The sequence below is a fragment of the Astyanax mexicanus genome, chromosome 18, assembly GCF_023375975.1.
Source record: "Astyanax mexicanus isolate ESR-SI-001 chromosome 18, AstMex3_surface, whole genome shotgun sequence".
In the NCBI taxonomy this organism is placed as follows: domain Eukaryota; kingdom Metazoa; phylum Chordata; class Actinopteri; order Characiformes; family Acestrorhamphidae; genus Astyanax; species Astyanax mexicanus.
In genome coordinates, this window is record NC_064425.1 from 2,280,380 (window position 1) to 2,297,715 (window position 17,336).

Below are 17,336 nucleotides of genomic sequence, written 5' to 3' on the forward strand. Positions count from 1 at the left end.
AGTTTTTCTTACATCACAAACTTATTAAGAACAAACTTATTTTAATACAATATATGGAGAGAAAAGTATTGGGACATTAATTTCCTCTCTAAAATCAAGAGTATAAAAAATATCCTGCTTTTGTTGAAGTAACTATCTTTACTGTACATGTTTATCTTCTTTAGGGAGTCATATTCTTTTTTTAAATGTATTTATTTTAAATTTTATCCCATTTTCTCCCCAATTTACACAGGCAATTAACCCACCCACTCTTTAGGACTCCTCCTATCACTAGTGATACCCCCCTAACACCAGGAGGGTGAAGACTAGCACAGGCCTCCTCTGATACATGTGAAGTCAGACTCCGCCTCTTTTTTTGAGCTGCTACTGATGCAGTATTTGCCGAGTAGCATCAACGCTCGGAGGAAAGCGCAGCGACTCGGTTCTGATACATCAGCTCACAGATGCAGCCTTGTGCTGATCCACATCACCCTGATGAGTGATGAGGGGAAAAAGCGCCATCTATTCGAACCAGCGATGATCCGATCCTTGGGTCTCCAGTTAACAAATACTTTCAGTTCAGTGTGCATTATTATTATTATATGTTAAGTAACAGTACTAATATATTTAAACAGGGCTATAGTTACTTATATTGCAAGGTGCAGCAGCAGAAGCTTCAGGAGTTCTGTTCTCATGTTTCTTCAGGCATTCACTACTTCAGTGTGTAAGCTTGTTATGCTAACTTGTTAGCGTTAGCTAATGAGCTCTGCTAGTGTGCTTCTTCAGCGCTCTGCAGTGCCTCTAGTGGTATGGTGGTGTGTGAGAAATGAATACCGGTTCTAATGTCTAATGTACAATAAGCTTACTTCAGTTCTTAGTGTTTAAATGATAATTTTTTTTGTCATTTTTTTGAGAATGAGTGCTGTCATGTTTACCAGATGGCGCATCAACACGGCTGGGCCAGCGTGAAGGTCCCAGGATGTTGAAACGTGGCTTCTTCACCTTCTCCTCCCCCTCCTTCTCTGGGTTGCTGCTCTTCTGTACAGTTTTCTGAGAGGAAAGTTTGATGCTTAAGGTAGGTGATCATCGTAAAATCGAAAACGAAATCAAAATCAGTTACAGGGAGAAAGAAGAAAAGGAAACCCCGAAAACGCCATACCTTTATCTTGGGCAGGAAGTTGATGCGCACACGTTTGGACTCCAGGTTGCGCTGTTCTTTGCTCCTCACTCCCAGCAGCTTCATGTAGCTTAAGATCACATACTGTATTGTGGTGCTAAAAGGATTTAAAGGAGCCCTTTTTTAGATCACATCCTCATTTCTATTTTCCTTTTAGTACACAACCCAAATAAGAATCCAGCTGGAGAATCTGAGGCATGCTCATTTAAGGTATTCTCATGTTCGAGCCTGTTGAGCACTGCAGACTCCATGTGGCCACCTCCTTCTGTTCCACAGCACTCCCATCTTACTGTGCCTTCTGCCATATGTCACAATCTCGCTCCCTGCTCTCCTCTCTTGCCCTGCATGTGTCCTGTACATTCATAAATCATATGGACTATGGTGCAGCCAGATGGCATCTCAAATATGTTTGCCTAGATTGTTCTAAATGAGGAGGCAGAGATGCATGAAGACTGGGGCTCTCGCCGAGCTGTTCAGCAAGTTGTGCTTTTGCTAACTCTTAAGAATCATCACATCTGACTTCAGCTGTCTGCTTAGCTCTTTTATGTTTAAAGGAATTGAATTTTTCTCTTACCATTTATCTTCTTCTGCAGCCAGCGATGTTAACCTGTTGCAGAACACAGAGATAAAACAAATTAAGAGCAGTTTTCATTAATCTGTATTATGTATCACGGTATAATCAGTATATTTCAAGATGATTGCATGATAATCAAAATTTGGAATCATGAAATCATTTATGACTTTTTCATGCCTTCTCAGCCAATGTTAATGACCATAGACATGGCAAGACACACAAAAACTAAAAATCCATGTCAAAACTGGTTATAGTAGGCCTACGTCTCACAGAAAATTAATCGAAAACACTTTGAAATGTGACGTTTTCCTAGCTGAATATCATTTATGCATATTTTGCATGCATCTGCTATCATGCATGTGTCTAAACAAAGCCAGACAGCATTAAATCAGCATTTTTCTCACTGTGTGAATTTACAGTTATAGTTAAAGCTAAAACTCCAGTCTGAATAGCACACACAGAGAGCTAGCTATGTTAATGCAAAGATATGTTTTATTTTTTAATTTCCATGACTTTTCCAAACTTCTGGGGTTTTAAGCTATTTTCAGACCTGGATACGTTTTGGAAGACTTTCCAGATTTTTCATGACCAAACGAACCCTGGATAAATACACCATATATCCAAATTTAAAATAAGTTGCACCTTTTGCTGACACGGATGTGCAATTCCATACACACAGCTTGTCCAGTCCTTGTAGAGAATTACTAAATATAAAACAGGACTCTCTAAAGCAAAACATCATGAACCTATTTCTTCTGTTATTGTTTTTTATAATGCTTATTATTTTTTACTCCTTTTTGTCCTTAGTTTTATTTATTCATCTGTAGCTGCATTCATTAAATCTATGATTTTTTTGATTTCCAGCAAATGCTTGATTTTAATCTTATTTGTTTTTATATCTTATTTTAAAATATCTTATATATCTTACTAAAATGCTGTGAAATGAGTTGCCACCTCAGATTTAATTGGCACCCACTCTATTACATTTTTAATCCAGTCTAAAAGCTCATTACTATTCTATGGCTTTCATTAAATTGTTTTGTTTGTTTAAATTTGGTTTATTAGGACTGTACTTTAATGTGCGTCTTCAGCAGCGAACAGCATTTTAGAGCACTGGACAAAATTAGTATTGAGGTAATATATTTTACTTTTTCAAAATGTGACCTGGTAATGAGAAACGAAAGCTAACATATATCTTTATAGATCTGTGTATGTTTGATGGTATGTGGTGATGGAAATGATTCTGGAACCAAACTTTTTTCTGCAAAAAGATCTTAACTTTTTGTTATACTGTGTTTATATTTTTACCTGCAAATGTTCTAAAGTGATAAGCAAAAACACTTTAATTGCAGAGATACCTTTAAATAATGTTTTTGTTTATGGAAATTGAAATATATACATATATAATATGCATAATACTGTCCTTATTGTAATATCACGTTGTCTTTCACACACTGAAAGGCTGTTTTTATGTATAGCAGTTTAAGTAACTCTTACAGGATGTCGTCTATCTTGGAGACGATGTTCTCGGCGCTGGATCTTTCCCTCTCCATGGCAGGACTGTCTCTAATCTGCTCCATGTCCAGCTGAGCCAGTTCTCCATCAGCCAGGGTCAGCCCCATACTGCGCTTCTGCCTGCATGACCACACACACAACATTTACAGGAGTTTCATCACTAAAAATTAGAAAATTAATTATTAGTGTCCATTCCTTAATTCCTCTGTGACGAGGAGCTGAAATTAGCTTTGATTAGCTTTTGTTTTACTTTATTTTTCCATTCCGCCTTAAATGCTGCAGCCCCTGCCATCTGTTTGCACCATTTAAAATGGAACGGGAAAGTTAGCTAGGTACCTAGCTACTGAGACAAACTACTAGCAATCTTTTTTTATGCTTGTTATGAAGAATTCGGCCATAAAACATTGAAACTACACATTAAACTATGGTAATATAAAAATGTAGTCATAATTCTTTGAGTTCTCTCCCCGGTAACTTGGATGGATGGATGAATACTTTATTGATCCCCAAGGGGAAATTCTAGACATCCAGCAGCAGGTATAATACACAAAGTTACAAACTGAATACACAAAGTTAAAATATAAAGATAAACATACATTTAAATACAATCAAATATAAAATAGAATGTACACTGTAAAAATACAGTCTTTAGTGTGTGTGTAATGTAGAATGGAGGTAGTGCAGTTGAACAATAGACAGTGAACACCAGTTGATAAAGTGCATAATGTTAGCTAGCTCTCCGCTAAGCTCAGTTCTATCCCCGGTAACATTAGCTAGCTCATTTAAACTAGCTAAAGTTAGTATGTTAGCTTGCTGCTAACTTTAGTATGTCAGCTAACTCGCCGCTAATATTAGCTAGCTTCCCGCTAACCTTAATTTTATCACTGGTAACGTTAGCTAGCTCACTTTAGCTAGCTAAAGTTAGCATGTTAGCTAGCTCGCCACTAAAGATAAAATGTTAGTTAACTCTCAGATAATGTTAGCAAGCTTTCCGCTAACCTTAGTTCTATCCTGGTAACGTTAGCTAGCTTGCATTAGCTAGCTAAAGTTAGTATGTTAGCTTGCTGCTAACATTATTTAGCTTGCCACTAACATTAGTATATTATCTAACTCAGCGCTAATGTTAGCTAGCTTTCTGCTAACCTTAGCTAGCCTGCTTCAGCTAGCTAAAGTTAGTATGTTTAGGTTAGATTAGATGTTTATGATAGGCCGCTGTGTTTTCAAACCGGCATTAAATGCACCGACTGAAAATTTAATACCTACAGAAAATTTACAGTAATTTAAGACCCTAAATACCCAGATTTTAATTTAAGACATTTTAACCCTGTAAACTGCTGGTAATGTCAGGTGTCTCACCTGAAGTCCTCTAGAATCCTCTGGACTTCAGGAAGAACTGTGTCCTGCGTTGTCTGGATAAACTGTCGATGCAAGTCCTCAGGAATTAACTCTGGCCTCCGCCGTTCTACAGAAAGCACACAAACACACAGAGAGAGACACATACGTAGAGTTCATATATTACTAATATACACACAGAATTTAATTTCTCTTTTGCCAGCACATGTTTAATGCATCTAACTTATGTGGAATACATAGAGCACTCTGAGCACGTAAGCACGTAGGTTTACACATAGCAATTACAATTACAACTGCTCCACTGAGGGCTGAGAAACGATTATTTAGGCTGCAGTTCATTTAAATACACAAACATACAAACTTTCAAATGCACAGCAGGAAAAGCTGCAGGGCAGGGAGCAATCTCTCACCAACAAGAAACACTCGAACACAGCAAATAAACAGAACACAACTCCAAAACAACTAATTACAACCTCAATTTACATTGTTCATTATTTCTCAGGACCAATTTAAATGAGATTTATAGTCTGAACACACACTTACCCAATTCAGAGGAGATGGATTCAGGCACAGCTACTCTTAAGTTCTGTTAAACGAGAAATAATTACCAGATTAACAGGAGAAAGAGTTTACATTAAATACATAATATACATTTTGCATGAAATGGGATAAATGTGATCAGTAGGATGGAGGAATGAATGGAATCAGAGGGATGGATGGATGGAATGTGAGGGGTGGATAGATGGGAGGACAGGTTTGAGGGATGTATGGATATCAGGAGAAAGGGAGGGATGAATAGATGAGAGTGGGAGGGAGGGAGGGAGGGAGGGAGGGAGGGACGGATGAATGGGAGAAAGGGATGAATAAATAAATGGTAGGGAGGGATGGATGGATGTACGAATGGGAGGGAGGGAAGGATGGATGGATGAGCGTGAGGGAGGGATGAATGGACTGATAAATGGGAGGGAGAGATAGGTGGATGAGCAGGAGGGAGGGATAGATCAGTGGGAGGGAGGGACGATGGATGGATGAATTGGAAGGAGGGGAGGGATGGATGAATGAATGAAACAAGATGGATGGATGGATGGAATGAGAGGGATAGATAGATGAATAAATAGAATGAGAGGGATGGATGGATGAATGAATAGAATAAGAGGGATGGATAGATGAATTAATAGAATGAGAGGGATGGATGGATGAATGAATAGAATAAGAGGGATGGATAGATGAATTAATAGAATGAGAGGGATGGATAGATTAATAAATAGAATGAGAGGGATGGATGGATGAATAAATGGGAGGGAGGGATGGATTTTTTTTATGGTACTCTCAAAATGTATTTCACCTAAATGTATTTTATTGGGGTTTTATTTGATAGACCAACACAAATTAAAAAGTAAAGTAAAAATAAAATAAAAACAGTTTTCAAATTACTTTATATTTAGTTTAGAAAGTATTTTATATTATTAAATCATGTTAAATTATATTAGATTAGGGAAAAGCCATCCGGACCCCTAATTTACTGATGCATTTAGGCCTGTGGATCATTGTTCGTACTACTTGTGTTTTAATCTTTTGGAGATCTGTTCTTAATAAACATTTTTCTTAAGTAATAGGTCTATGCTTCTTCAGTGTTGCAATGTTAATTAACATCAATCTGAACAGTCGGGTGGCTTGGGCAGAACTGGACTTTTTTGAGCCCGATCTGAGCTCTAATGCATCTTCACCCCTTCATAAAAAGTTATCATTACATCAGCGAGAACACCATCAACTACTACCATTCTGAAAAACGAGAGAAGAGGGAGGGCCATCCTACCCACCCTGATAGAGCAAAGCCAAATATTCTTCCTCTAATTCCATACAATCAAAGGCTATGCCATCATCTAGGTTAGAACCTGCAACTCTCTGATAGGGAGAATGAGGATAAAAGCTTTTTTAACTTAAACTATCAATTAGAATCAAATAAGACACAACAATTTACACACAATCACAAGGCAAAACAGGTGTATGGTATACAGACTGTGAAAATACAAGAACATTCATAAGCAGAAAGTATTACTCACAGCCCCTCGGTCAATGAAAAACATGAGGAAGTCCAAAAAGATGCGCCGGGTTTCTTTGGGATTGGTTTGCTTGTAGAGGTCGGCATAAAGATAACAAAGCTGGGGGAAAAAAAGAGTTTCAATGAGAAATGAGTGAAAACAAAAGGCTGTATTTTCTCTTTTGTTCCTGTACAGATTTAATTTAATTAAAGCTAAATGCCAATGCAGTTAACAACAAATTAAACTAGCAGGGCATGAAATGCAGCAGTCTGTGTGTGTAACATCTTTCTTAATGCAGCCTGTGTAGTAGTGCTGTGCGATATGACGATAAATATCGTGGGGATGATAGAAAAGTGTCTATCGTGCTACTTACCTTCTATCGTCCCTATCGTTTCTACAGTAATTTCATAATTTATTCATGCAAATATATAAAGTAGGCTACGATGAAATGTATTGGCGTGGTCACTTTGCATAAACTGGGTTTATATGAGTGATAATAAAGTAATCTTCACAAAAAAGCTTCATAATGTGGTTTTGAGACGTGAAGCTGCTTTACGTTATTTGATGGACACACTGGTTTACGACATGCTTTACGTTATTAAACTCATGAGAGCTGAACAATGGAGACGCATTGTTCTTCTGAAAAAATTAGCTACTGCATCTACCTCATCTGTTTTCATTTGATACATATATATTGCTGCAGTAAAACATACTCAAATGTAGTATATCATAGTATATATCGTTATCGTGATATAAAAAATTCCATATCGTGATATATGATTTTTCCCATATCACCCAGCACTACTGTGTAGTTTTTGGCACTGGCATTTTTAAACCTGTTAACCCTTTAAAGTAAGAGTAATAAAGAGTATGCAGTTCTTACCACAGGAGCAGGGTCAAACTGAGAGACCACATGGTGTAGGAAGGTCGCTAGGTGAGCGGGCCTCGATTTGAGGAGCTCTATACTCTGAAAGCAGCTACACTGACCATTCACCTGAAAGCAGAGATTAAACAACATAAAAATCGAGATTAAAATCAACAGAAAATTACAACTGTGAATTAAACGAGGCACACCGATATGGAAGATGTTATGCTAATACATAATTAAGTATTCATCCATAATTGGCACTTTGACAGACTTTTCATTTTTTAAATAAGCAATACTGTTACTTCAGCAAATAGCTTAAATTAATACTTTTCCTTGGAATTTATTAAGTAAAGTATCATATTTTTATTAGGCTATATTATAAGGCGCACCATCAATGAACATCTATTTTCTGGTCTATTTTTTTTTATACACAAGGCGCATTAGGCAACACTAGTAAGGAACAGGGGATGTTTCTCTTCTAAAAAATTGTTTATTTTGGTGCTTTTGTTTATTTAAAGTAAGCTTAGATTTCCAGATAATGCCATCCGACAACACTACACTTAGAGTTCCTCTAAGCCAGGGCGATTTTAGCCAGCAGTTTTTCCCATGTAGCTTGTTTTATCATGGTAAACGTGCAGACTACAATCCGATATACTAGCCTCTGAATGGCGAAGGAGCTAGCACTTAGCGCTGTTAGCGGCTAATGCTAATACTGCTCCAGCAGTGCTAGCTAGAGTTAGATAATAGTCACCTCTAAAGGGCGAAAGAGCTAACTCTTAGCACAGTTAGCGGCTAATGCTAATACTGCTCCAGTCTCTGAACAGGGGTGTCGCCTTGTTTCTCTTCTAATAAAGCTAAACAAAGTTAAGTACACAAAATTATTTTAAATTCAAAGAAGCACTGGATGTTAATCTACACAGATTTCTCTCCTGAAAACTGTTTATTTGGGCGAGTAACGCGCTTCCGTTTATTTACAGTAAGCTTAGATTTACAGATTTCCACTAAGGATGGGTGCAGCAGCAGTAGCATTAACCGTTGGATAGCGCTACACTGAGGAATCCTGAGTGTTTCGGTAAGTCAGGGTGATATTAGCTAGCGGTTTGTCCCACATAGGTTTGTTTTAACATGGTAAACATGCAGACTACAGTCTGATATATATACTATACTCACCTCTGAAAGGTGAAAGAGCTAGTACTTAGCGTGGTTAGCGGCTACTGCTAATACTGCCCCAGTCTCGGTGCTGGAGAACTAAACTTAAATTCCTTTATAACAACATTGTACTTCAGCAAAGTGACTTTACTGCTCCTTAATATGATTTTTAGGAAAATTAAAGGATTTTAGGTGCGCCTTGCAGTAGAAGAATCTTACCTGCTCCTGTTCTGAGTCAAAGTATTCGTCCTCAGCTCCAATAATTTGAGAGTTCAGGCGATAGGAGGGGGTCCCTGCAGTGTGTTGGAGGTGGGAGTCCTGTGAAGGGGACAGAGTTATAAGTATGCCAGAGATAATGGAACGTTCTGTATTATAGAGTTTGAGGGAACTGTACTGTCTGACCAGGTCAGAGGTGTCCTCTGTCTCGGGGGAAGGGCAGGAGTTGAGGCTGTCGCGGGGCGTGCTCTTTGGACTGCTCGAATCTCTTCGACATAAACTTTCTGGAGAGGCCGGATGGTAGCTTTTTAAGACCTGTGAATCAACAAAACAGTGCATGAGCAAATCAGCAGAAATTACACTTTTTATAAAACCAAGCTAAAGCAGTAAATCTTATTCTCAGTTTTATGTTTCATTTAGTTTTTTTTGTTTTATGTGATCTAAAACACCTGATTCAACTCAGTAACTAGCTAACAACTTATGGATTGAAGTTCATGCAGTGGATAAAGTGAGTTACAGTGAGGGAAAACCAAAACCTGCAGAGCTGGAATTGGAAAATAATAAATGAAGGGACTTCTACAGTACATGATTTAATTACCGTATTTTTCACTCTATAAGGCGCACTTAAAATACTTTAATTTTCCCAAACATCGTCAGAGCTCCTTATAATCCGGTGCTCCTTATGTATGAATTCTATCATTCAGGTATTAAGGAGCAGTAAAGACACTCTGAACACTGAAGTACAGAGTTATACAGGAGTTTCAGTTTAGTTGTCCAGTAGTATTAGCATTAGCTGCTAATCACGCCAAGCGCTAGCTCCTTTTCCACCCAGAGGTGAGTATTATCGGATTGTAGTCTGCTGATAACAGGGCTAGTACTGCTCGAGCAGCATTAGCATTAGCCACTAACCACGCTGAGAGCTAGCTCTTTTGCCGTTTAGAGGTGAATATATATCAGACTGTAGTCTGCATGTTTACAGTGTTAAAACAAGCTACGCAAGACAAACCGCTAGCTAAAATCATCCTGGCTTTATAAAATCACTCCGGTTTCCTCAGTCTAGCACTGTCGGGTGGCATTTTCTGCTGGAAATCTGAAAATCTGAGCAGTTTTCACAAGAAATCTGTGTAAAATTTACATCCAGTGCTTGTTTGGCTTGTCTTACTTGTCTGATTTTTTTTTTAAGAATTACAGTTTTATTTACTTAACTTAGCTTAAGTTTTACAGACCTGATAAATGTAAAAAAAAAAAAAAAAACATGGTGACACCCCTGTTTCTACTACTAGTTACTAGTGTCCCATAAAATGTGCCTCATAATCCTGTATGCCTTATAGTGCGAAAAATACAGTAAATGAATGATGATTTTAACAATTACAACCAGCACATTGTGCCATTGACTTACAGAGTTCCAGAAACCATCAGTATTGGCCTGGTCAACATCAAACACACCACCATCCTCACTGTCCCCTAAATGCAGACCATCCTGTAAAACAAACTTATAATCAATATACAGACAATATCTATATATACATATATACTGCCTGTGTATATCTATATGTGCAGGCAGTAATGTGGATTCTGCATGTAGTGTAGATCTTTTTTTATTTAAAGTTTATTCTGATGGCATAAATAGTTGTAAAGTTATTAAATGCAAAGCACTTATATTAGCATTTACGTACTGCAATTACTCAAACAGTGACCATTAAAAAACTTTTCCCTAAATCAAATAAGTGTTTTTTAAGCCATGTCCAAAGTAAAAATATGTGAAATATTTATAGATGTTCTACCAAATGAATATTATACAATGAAACCTCCTGAAGCAATTCAGGCCAACTAATGTGCTACACTGAATGTTATACTGCATTTGTTTAGACCTGAAAAGTTAAAAATAATTTTTACTATACTCTGTTTGAGGATCTGAAACCATTCAGTGTGACAAATATGCAAACAAAGTAAAGCAGAAAAGCGTTTTTTTTTTAAACACAATATGTGATCTTGAAGGAATTGTGGGAAATGCATCACCTTAGTGGCTCTGCTGAGCTGGTCCTGCAGAAGTGGGATTTGTTTTTTGGCTTCCTGGATGTCCCTCAGTAGTTTAGTTGTGGGGTTCCTGCTGTATTCCTCCTTCATCTCCTATAGAAACACCAGAGGAGCAATAAAGGAGTTATAGGAAGAAATAAACTCTCTGTCCAAAAGCTTATAGAGACCCTTTCTAATGAATGCACTTAGCTACTTTAAGGCTACGTTCACATTACATTAAGACATTGCTCAAATCGGATTTGTCTATCCTGGCGGTTCACATTCACTGTAAATGTAAGTGATCTGTATCTGTGTGTAATGTGAACGAATCTGTTCCTGAAACACTGTCTCACATGCTGCACATTGATACCTGTATAAACGTCTCCTTCTTCACCAACAACAAAAACCCTCATATTAGAGAGAGGAGAGACTCGTAGCTTTATAAAGGGAAATGGATGAGTTAGCAGCTCATATGTGGAGCATCTTTTGCTGGAGTGGAGAGTAAACAGCTGCTCTGAAGTTCATGTTCAGGTCCAGGAGGTGAAAAAAGGACAGGCGGTTTGCTTTTGCTGTTTTTTGCAGATAGAGATAGAGTGTGGGTACGGGAGAGAAGCACGTAGCGCTAATGCTAATGCAAAAAAGCTAAAAGACACATTAATTCTGCATGATTTGACAGTTCACATTTAGGTCGAATGTCCGTGGATTGGATACGCATCAGATTTAGGACCACATCGGAGTTGGCATGTTCACTTCACTTGATTCACTTCAGCCTGATAATGTGAACATAGCCTAAGTTTCTACCCATTTCTACAATAGTAACAGTCACTCTGGCAAAAATCACATCCACAATTAATGTAGAAGGACCCATGAACATATCCCAGAAGAAATTGCAGTGTTTTTAGCTAGTCAAAGTCATAAAAAACACAATACTAGGTTCTGTTCCATAGACTTCACATGTATTCAAATGTTAGTTGTTTTCATATTTCATAAATATGCATCTTCATCTGCGAAAAGTTTATAAAGTACAATATACTACTGCAATATCCATATTGTACCAATGTCATTACGCAGTACTGGTACTGGCATCTACAGTATTTTTGCACTATAAGGCGCAAATAAAATCCTTTAATTTTCCCCAAAATCTATCTTAAAGAGCAGTAAAGTCACTTCACTGAAGTACAGAGTTATACAGGAGTTTCAGTTTAGTTCTCCAGCACCAAGACTGGAGCAGTTTTAGCATTAGCTGCTAACCGTGTTGCACTAGCTCTTTCGTCGTTTAGAGGTGAGTATTATTGGTCTGTATTCTGCGCGTTTATCGCCCTGGCTTACTGGAACACTCAGGGTTCCTCAGTGTAAAGCTGTCGAGTAGCACTTACTAGAGCTGCTGCTAACTGAGCTAAAATATAGGAAATCTAAGCTTACTGTAAATAAACGGGAGCGCATTACTCACCCAAATAAACAGGAGAGTTTTCTGGAGAGAAATCTGTGTAGATTAACATCCAGCACTCGTTGATTTTAAAAGAAAATGTATTTTAGAGAATTACAGTTTCGTTTACTTAAAACACACCTTATAATTCGGTGTGCCTTGTGTCTGAAAATAGACCAGAAAATAGACGTTCATCGATAGTGTGCTTTAAAATACGGTGTGCCTTACGGTCCATAAAATACGGTATATACAGGTGTCAGTATCAGCAAATAAATAACAAAATACCAGAAATTGTTGCATTATTTCATGCTTGAGGGAAGCAGTAGCAAAAACGCCTGCTGCTAAATGAGAAAAATCCAGTATTTCAAGGGGTGACTGACCTAAAAACGCCTATCTACTCAAAGAAACAATCTGTACAAACCAGATGAAGAAGAGTGCATCTCACATGGTTAAAATTTGCTTTAACATTTGGACATGTCCTGGTTTTAAGTTTAAGCCACCAACTAAAGCTTTGTATGTATGTGTATATACAGCACTGGAAAAAAATAAGAGACTAATTCAAAATGATGAGTTTCTTTGATTTTACCAAATTGAAAACCTCTGGAATATAATCAAGAGGAAGATGGATGATCACAAGCCATCAAACCACCAAACTGAACTGCTTGAATTTTTGCACCAGGAGTAAAGCAGCATAAAGTTATCCAAAAGCAGTGTGTAAGACTGGTGGAGGAGAACATGATGCCAAGATGCATGATGATGTTATTCCACCAAATATTGATTTCTGAACTCTTAAAACTTGAAACTATGAGTATAAACTTGTTTCTTTGTATTATTTGAGGTCTGAAAGCTCTGAACCTTTTTTTTGTTATTTCAGTCATTTCTCATTTTCTGTAAATAAATGCTCTAAATGAGAATATTTTTATTTGGAATTTGGGAGAAATGTTGTCTGTAGTTTATAGAATAAAACAAAAATGTTCATTTTACTCAAACATATATCAATCCACCTGATATGCCTCTGGTAGATGTCAGAAAATGAGAATATGGGCAGGAAATAAACTCTGTGCTGCTCCATTTAATTTGGCTTAAATAAGACTGCACATCCTGCACTGTGGCTAATGCGCATACCCAACTTTGTGATAACCATGTTGAAATTGTCCATTGTACAGCCCAAATAAATATTCATATTTTATCAACAAAATTTTTTTCTCATTTTTTAAACTGAATTTAACTTAAAAAAAAGAAAGAAATAAAAGAAAAAAGTTTAGTTGTAAATAAAATGTTATAAACAAAATGTGTCATAAACTGTGCTGTCCCTCTGTATAGAATTAGACCTTATTTTGCTTAATTTCAGTTTCATTTCAGAGCACTAACACCACATAATTTGACCAGGGACTAGAAACTGACTAGAAAACTATCACAGCAGCCGTGTGAGCACAGTCTCCATTCAGTGTGCATGTCAATAACATGTTATTGTAGTCCTTCATTAAAACACATTTAGAGATACACAGCATGCCTCTGTTCTGAAATACTGTAGCTAGCAGTTAGCCCACAACAGGAAAAGCTTCATTCTTACCTGTAGCGCTAATAATACGTGCTGCGTGGTCACATGCAACTCTTTGACAGAGCGCAGAAAACACACAAACTTATGCTGAGTAACTCAATAAAAAAGCAATGTAAAAGTAAAAGCTTAATTCTAATGTTAAAAGCCTCTCACCTGTAGCTCCAGGCGCTCTTTGGCCAGCATCCTCTGCAGGACGTCTGCTTTCAGGTTGTGTACGACGTTGTTCTCCTCCTGAAACACCCACAATAGCATTCTCAGGGTTGGGCCAAAAGCAAAAGCACCAAAGGCAAGAGGGAGGAGCAGGTGTGAGAGGTGAAGGAGTGATAATTAGAGAAGAAAAAGAAAAGAAAAATAGGCTACACTCACTAATCAATACTCATTAATCAATTCAGATTTTTTGCTAAGATCAGATTTGGCTATCTTTACAGCAGGGCTGGGCGATATGGCCCTAAAACAATATCATGATAACGATACTCTTGGCAAATTTTATATTGAAAACAAGTAAAAATTTAATTTTATTATTGCATAGGATATGATATGGCACACCCCTAACTAATATTTTTTAAAAATACAAGAATTTTATCAGATTTATATCAGACGTTAATGATCCAGAATATCATGATACTAATAATAATAATGCACTCCAAATATCTCCAAATATTCAGGATTAAAGTAAAAAAAATATTTATACTGTTGCCACAGTACACCGTGTTCTTCCATTACACTGTGGCAACTCAGCAGCATTGTAAATTTATTTGATGTATTTTTAGTACCAAGTTAGTACCAAGTTCCAAGTTATTTCTGTCTAAAATTTGATTTTATAGAAAGCTTTCAAATTTTAATTTAAGTATTTTGATAATAATTGTTTTAATAATAATAAAACATATTTAAAAACCATAAGGGACATTTTGGATGTGTTTGGATTGCCCAGAATTAAATGAATCTGCAATCATGCCTATATACTGTACGATATGCCGATAATCTGTAATTATTTAGAAAGACCTACAAATTAAATCTGACTTTAAAAAAATGACATTAACGCAAAAGAGTGACTTCAGCCTGGTATTGCCAACATAGCCTTGAAAGTAGTTGTTTTTTAATTGAAATCACGATTTAAATGGATACGATTGTTTTTTTTGTTTTTTTTTGTTCCTTAAAACTGAAAAATAAAACTGACAACTGAATTTAATCATTTAATCTGAAAACCCTGGGAATATTATATGTGGAAACAAGTTTACAATTATATTTCATAGACATGTTAACCAGTAATACAGGTTTAGGGTTTAATGAATTAAAATGAATCACAATTTAAATCATAATTGCAATATTCTGTGGAAAAATCGCAATTAGATATTTTGCACACATCATGCAGCCCTTTTTCTTTTTTTTTTCTTCCTTTATTTTAGAGCAAAATCAAAAGCAGTTACAATTATTTGACAGTGAAAAACAACACTTTCTATGCTCAACATTTTTTTTTTTCCCCATCCCCCCATGCAGCCCTTTTTCAAAGGAAATAAAGATTTCAACAATTAGACTAGATTAATAAGTATAAGATGGGTTCCTACCCATGTTGTTAGGGGTGAGGATGCCCGTTTTGCAGCGTTGTACTCCCGGCTGCTCCGGCTCTGCCTTGGAGAGTGAAGGGATGTGACTGCTGGGGCTCCATGATCTTCCAGGGGCCCTAAATTCAAGTTAACCTCAGAAAGAGGGATCTGGGGTAACCCGGGAGGCCGGCCCAACACTGTGAGGGCTACATACGAGCCCGCTATAGGAATTAAAGAACATGGTTCAGTGAATTTAGCTGGATCTGTTGGTTTACTAATGCAAGAAGTGTATAAAGTTTAAAAAAGTAAAAAAATAACTCACATTTGATTAATTTCACCACTTCAACGTGGTTTGAATGAGTCACCAGGGTTCCATTAACCTATAAGTAGAGGAAAATATATCTAAATAGCTTCAAAATATACAAAATAAACAATCCAAAGACACTAAAAACTTTAGAGTGTGATGTTATGTACTGATGTAGCCAGCAGGTGGCAGCTGTAACAGATGCAATTCATTGAAGAGATGCAATTCAGAGCCATATATATATATATATATATATATATATATATATATATATATATATATAAAAATATAATAGTGTTCATTTACACTTCAGTTACACAGCTCTGGAAAACATTAAGAGAACTACTTCAGTTTCTGAATCAGTTTCTCTGATTTTGCTATTTATAGGGTTATTTTTGAGTAAAATGAACATTGTTTTTTTAATTCTATAAACTACGAACATTTCTCTCAAACTCCAAATAAAAATATTGTCATTTAGAGCATTTATTTGCTTAAAAAAATAATGAATACAAAGAAAAAAGTTTTAAAAGTTCAGAAATCAATATTTGGTGGAATAACCCTGGGTGTTTTTTAATCACAGTTTTTTTCATGCATCTTGGCATCATGTTCTCCTCCACCAGTCTTACACACTGATTTTGGATAACTTTATGCTGCTTTACTCCTGGTGCAAAAATTCAAGCAGTTCAGTTTGGTGGTTTGATGGTTTGTGATCATCCATCTTCCTCTTGATTATAATTCAGAGGTTTTCAATTTGGTAAAATCAAAGAAACTCATCATTTTTAAGTGCTCTCTTATTTTTCGTTCCAGAGCTGTACATGATTATATTACTACCTTAATGATCCTGTCTCCAGTCTGAACTCCAGCACGCATCGCAGCGCCATCTACAGTCAGTGGAAAAACACACACACACACACACACACACACACACACACACATAAGAAAGTGCCACATATTCATATTTCATCATCACATTAGTTTCATGAAATGCCAGCAAGGCCCTGTATTTAAAAGTACAGAGATGGAAAGGAGCACCGTATTCTATTGGATTCCCACAGAGGGGTTATTAAAAGCAGGAGCGGCTGAAAGCTCCACCCTGTGAAGACCGCTGATTATGGGATAACACTGAGAACAACATTACAGGGAGAAGCATTAGGAGTGTGTTATTAAAGAGACACACACATACACACAGTAATTCCTGCCCTTCGCCACTTCAGAAACACCACACTTTGTCAAACACAAATCATGCTGATGCCTGTGGATCAGCACCTGTATCATAACAGGAAATAAAACACAGCACACGAACCCAACCCCCCTACCCACCACCGAGCCCTTCCCCACACAGAGCCCTCCCTAAAGCAGCACCAGAGAGGCTGGGACAACAATCGATGCTGTGCTTAATGTGTTACATAAAAGGATAAAAAGTCTATGTATTGAATGGTGTGAAAAAAAAAAACGTGTAAAAAAACAGGGTGTCACATATAGGGCTGGATATCGCTTAAAAATGTTCAATACCGATACCTAAACAGTACTTTTTAAAAAACATTTTCTAAATTTGCAACCAAAAAATACAAAAAAGCAATGATTATTCTCCCACAACATTTTTTTTATTTAA

The 17,336-nt window shown here is 36.9% G+C and overlaps 1 protein-coding gene across 6 annotated transcripts in view; it reads right to left on the reverse strand.

Annotated features, from left to right (window-relative positions):
- The window catches only part of arhgef12a (Rho guanine nucleotide exchange factor (GEF) 12a), a 90,095-nt gene that overhangs the window by 37,970 nt on the left and 34,789 nt on the right, over positions 1-17,336 (reverse strand). For all 6 annotated transcript variants that reach the window (XM_022675190.2, XM_022675186.2, XM_022675180.2 and 3 more), the window contains 16 exons: positions 16,556-16,605; positions 15,743-15,800; positions 15,442-15,641; positions 14,030-14,107; positions 10,893-11,003; positions 10,273-10,353; positions 9,060-9,188; positions 8,877-8,975; positions 7,524-7,634; positions 6,662-6,760; positions 5,142-5,184; positions 4,602-4,707; positions 3,228-3,365; positions 1,731-1,763; positions 1,139-1,253; positions 915-1,029 (listed from right to left, as the gene is read on the reverse strand). In XM_022675190.2, coding sequence (XP_022530911.2) covers positions 915-1,029; positions 1,139-1,253; positions 1,731-1,763; positions 3,228-3,365; positions 4,602-4,707; positions 5,142-5,184; positions 6,662-6,760; positions 7,524-7,634; positions 8,877-8,975; positions 9,060-9,188; positions 10,273-10,353; positions 10,893-11,003; positions 14,030-14,107; positions 15,442-15,641; positions 15,743-15,800; positions 16,556-16,605 — 1,566 coding nt within the window. The remainder of the gene's footprint in view (positions 1-914; positions 1,030-1,138; positions 1,254-1,730; positions 1,764-3,227; positions 3,366-4,601; positions 4,708-5,141; positions 5,185-6,661; positions 6,761-7,523; positions 7,635-8,876; positions 8,976-9,059; positions 9,189-10,272; positions 10,354-10,892; positions 11,004-14,029; positions 14,108-15,441; positions 15,642-15,742; positions 15,801-16,555; positions 16,606-17,336) is intronic.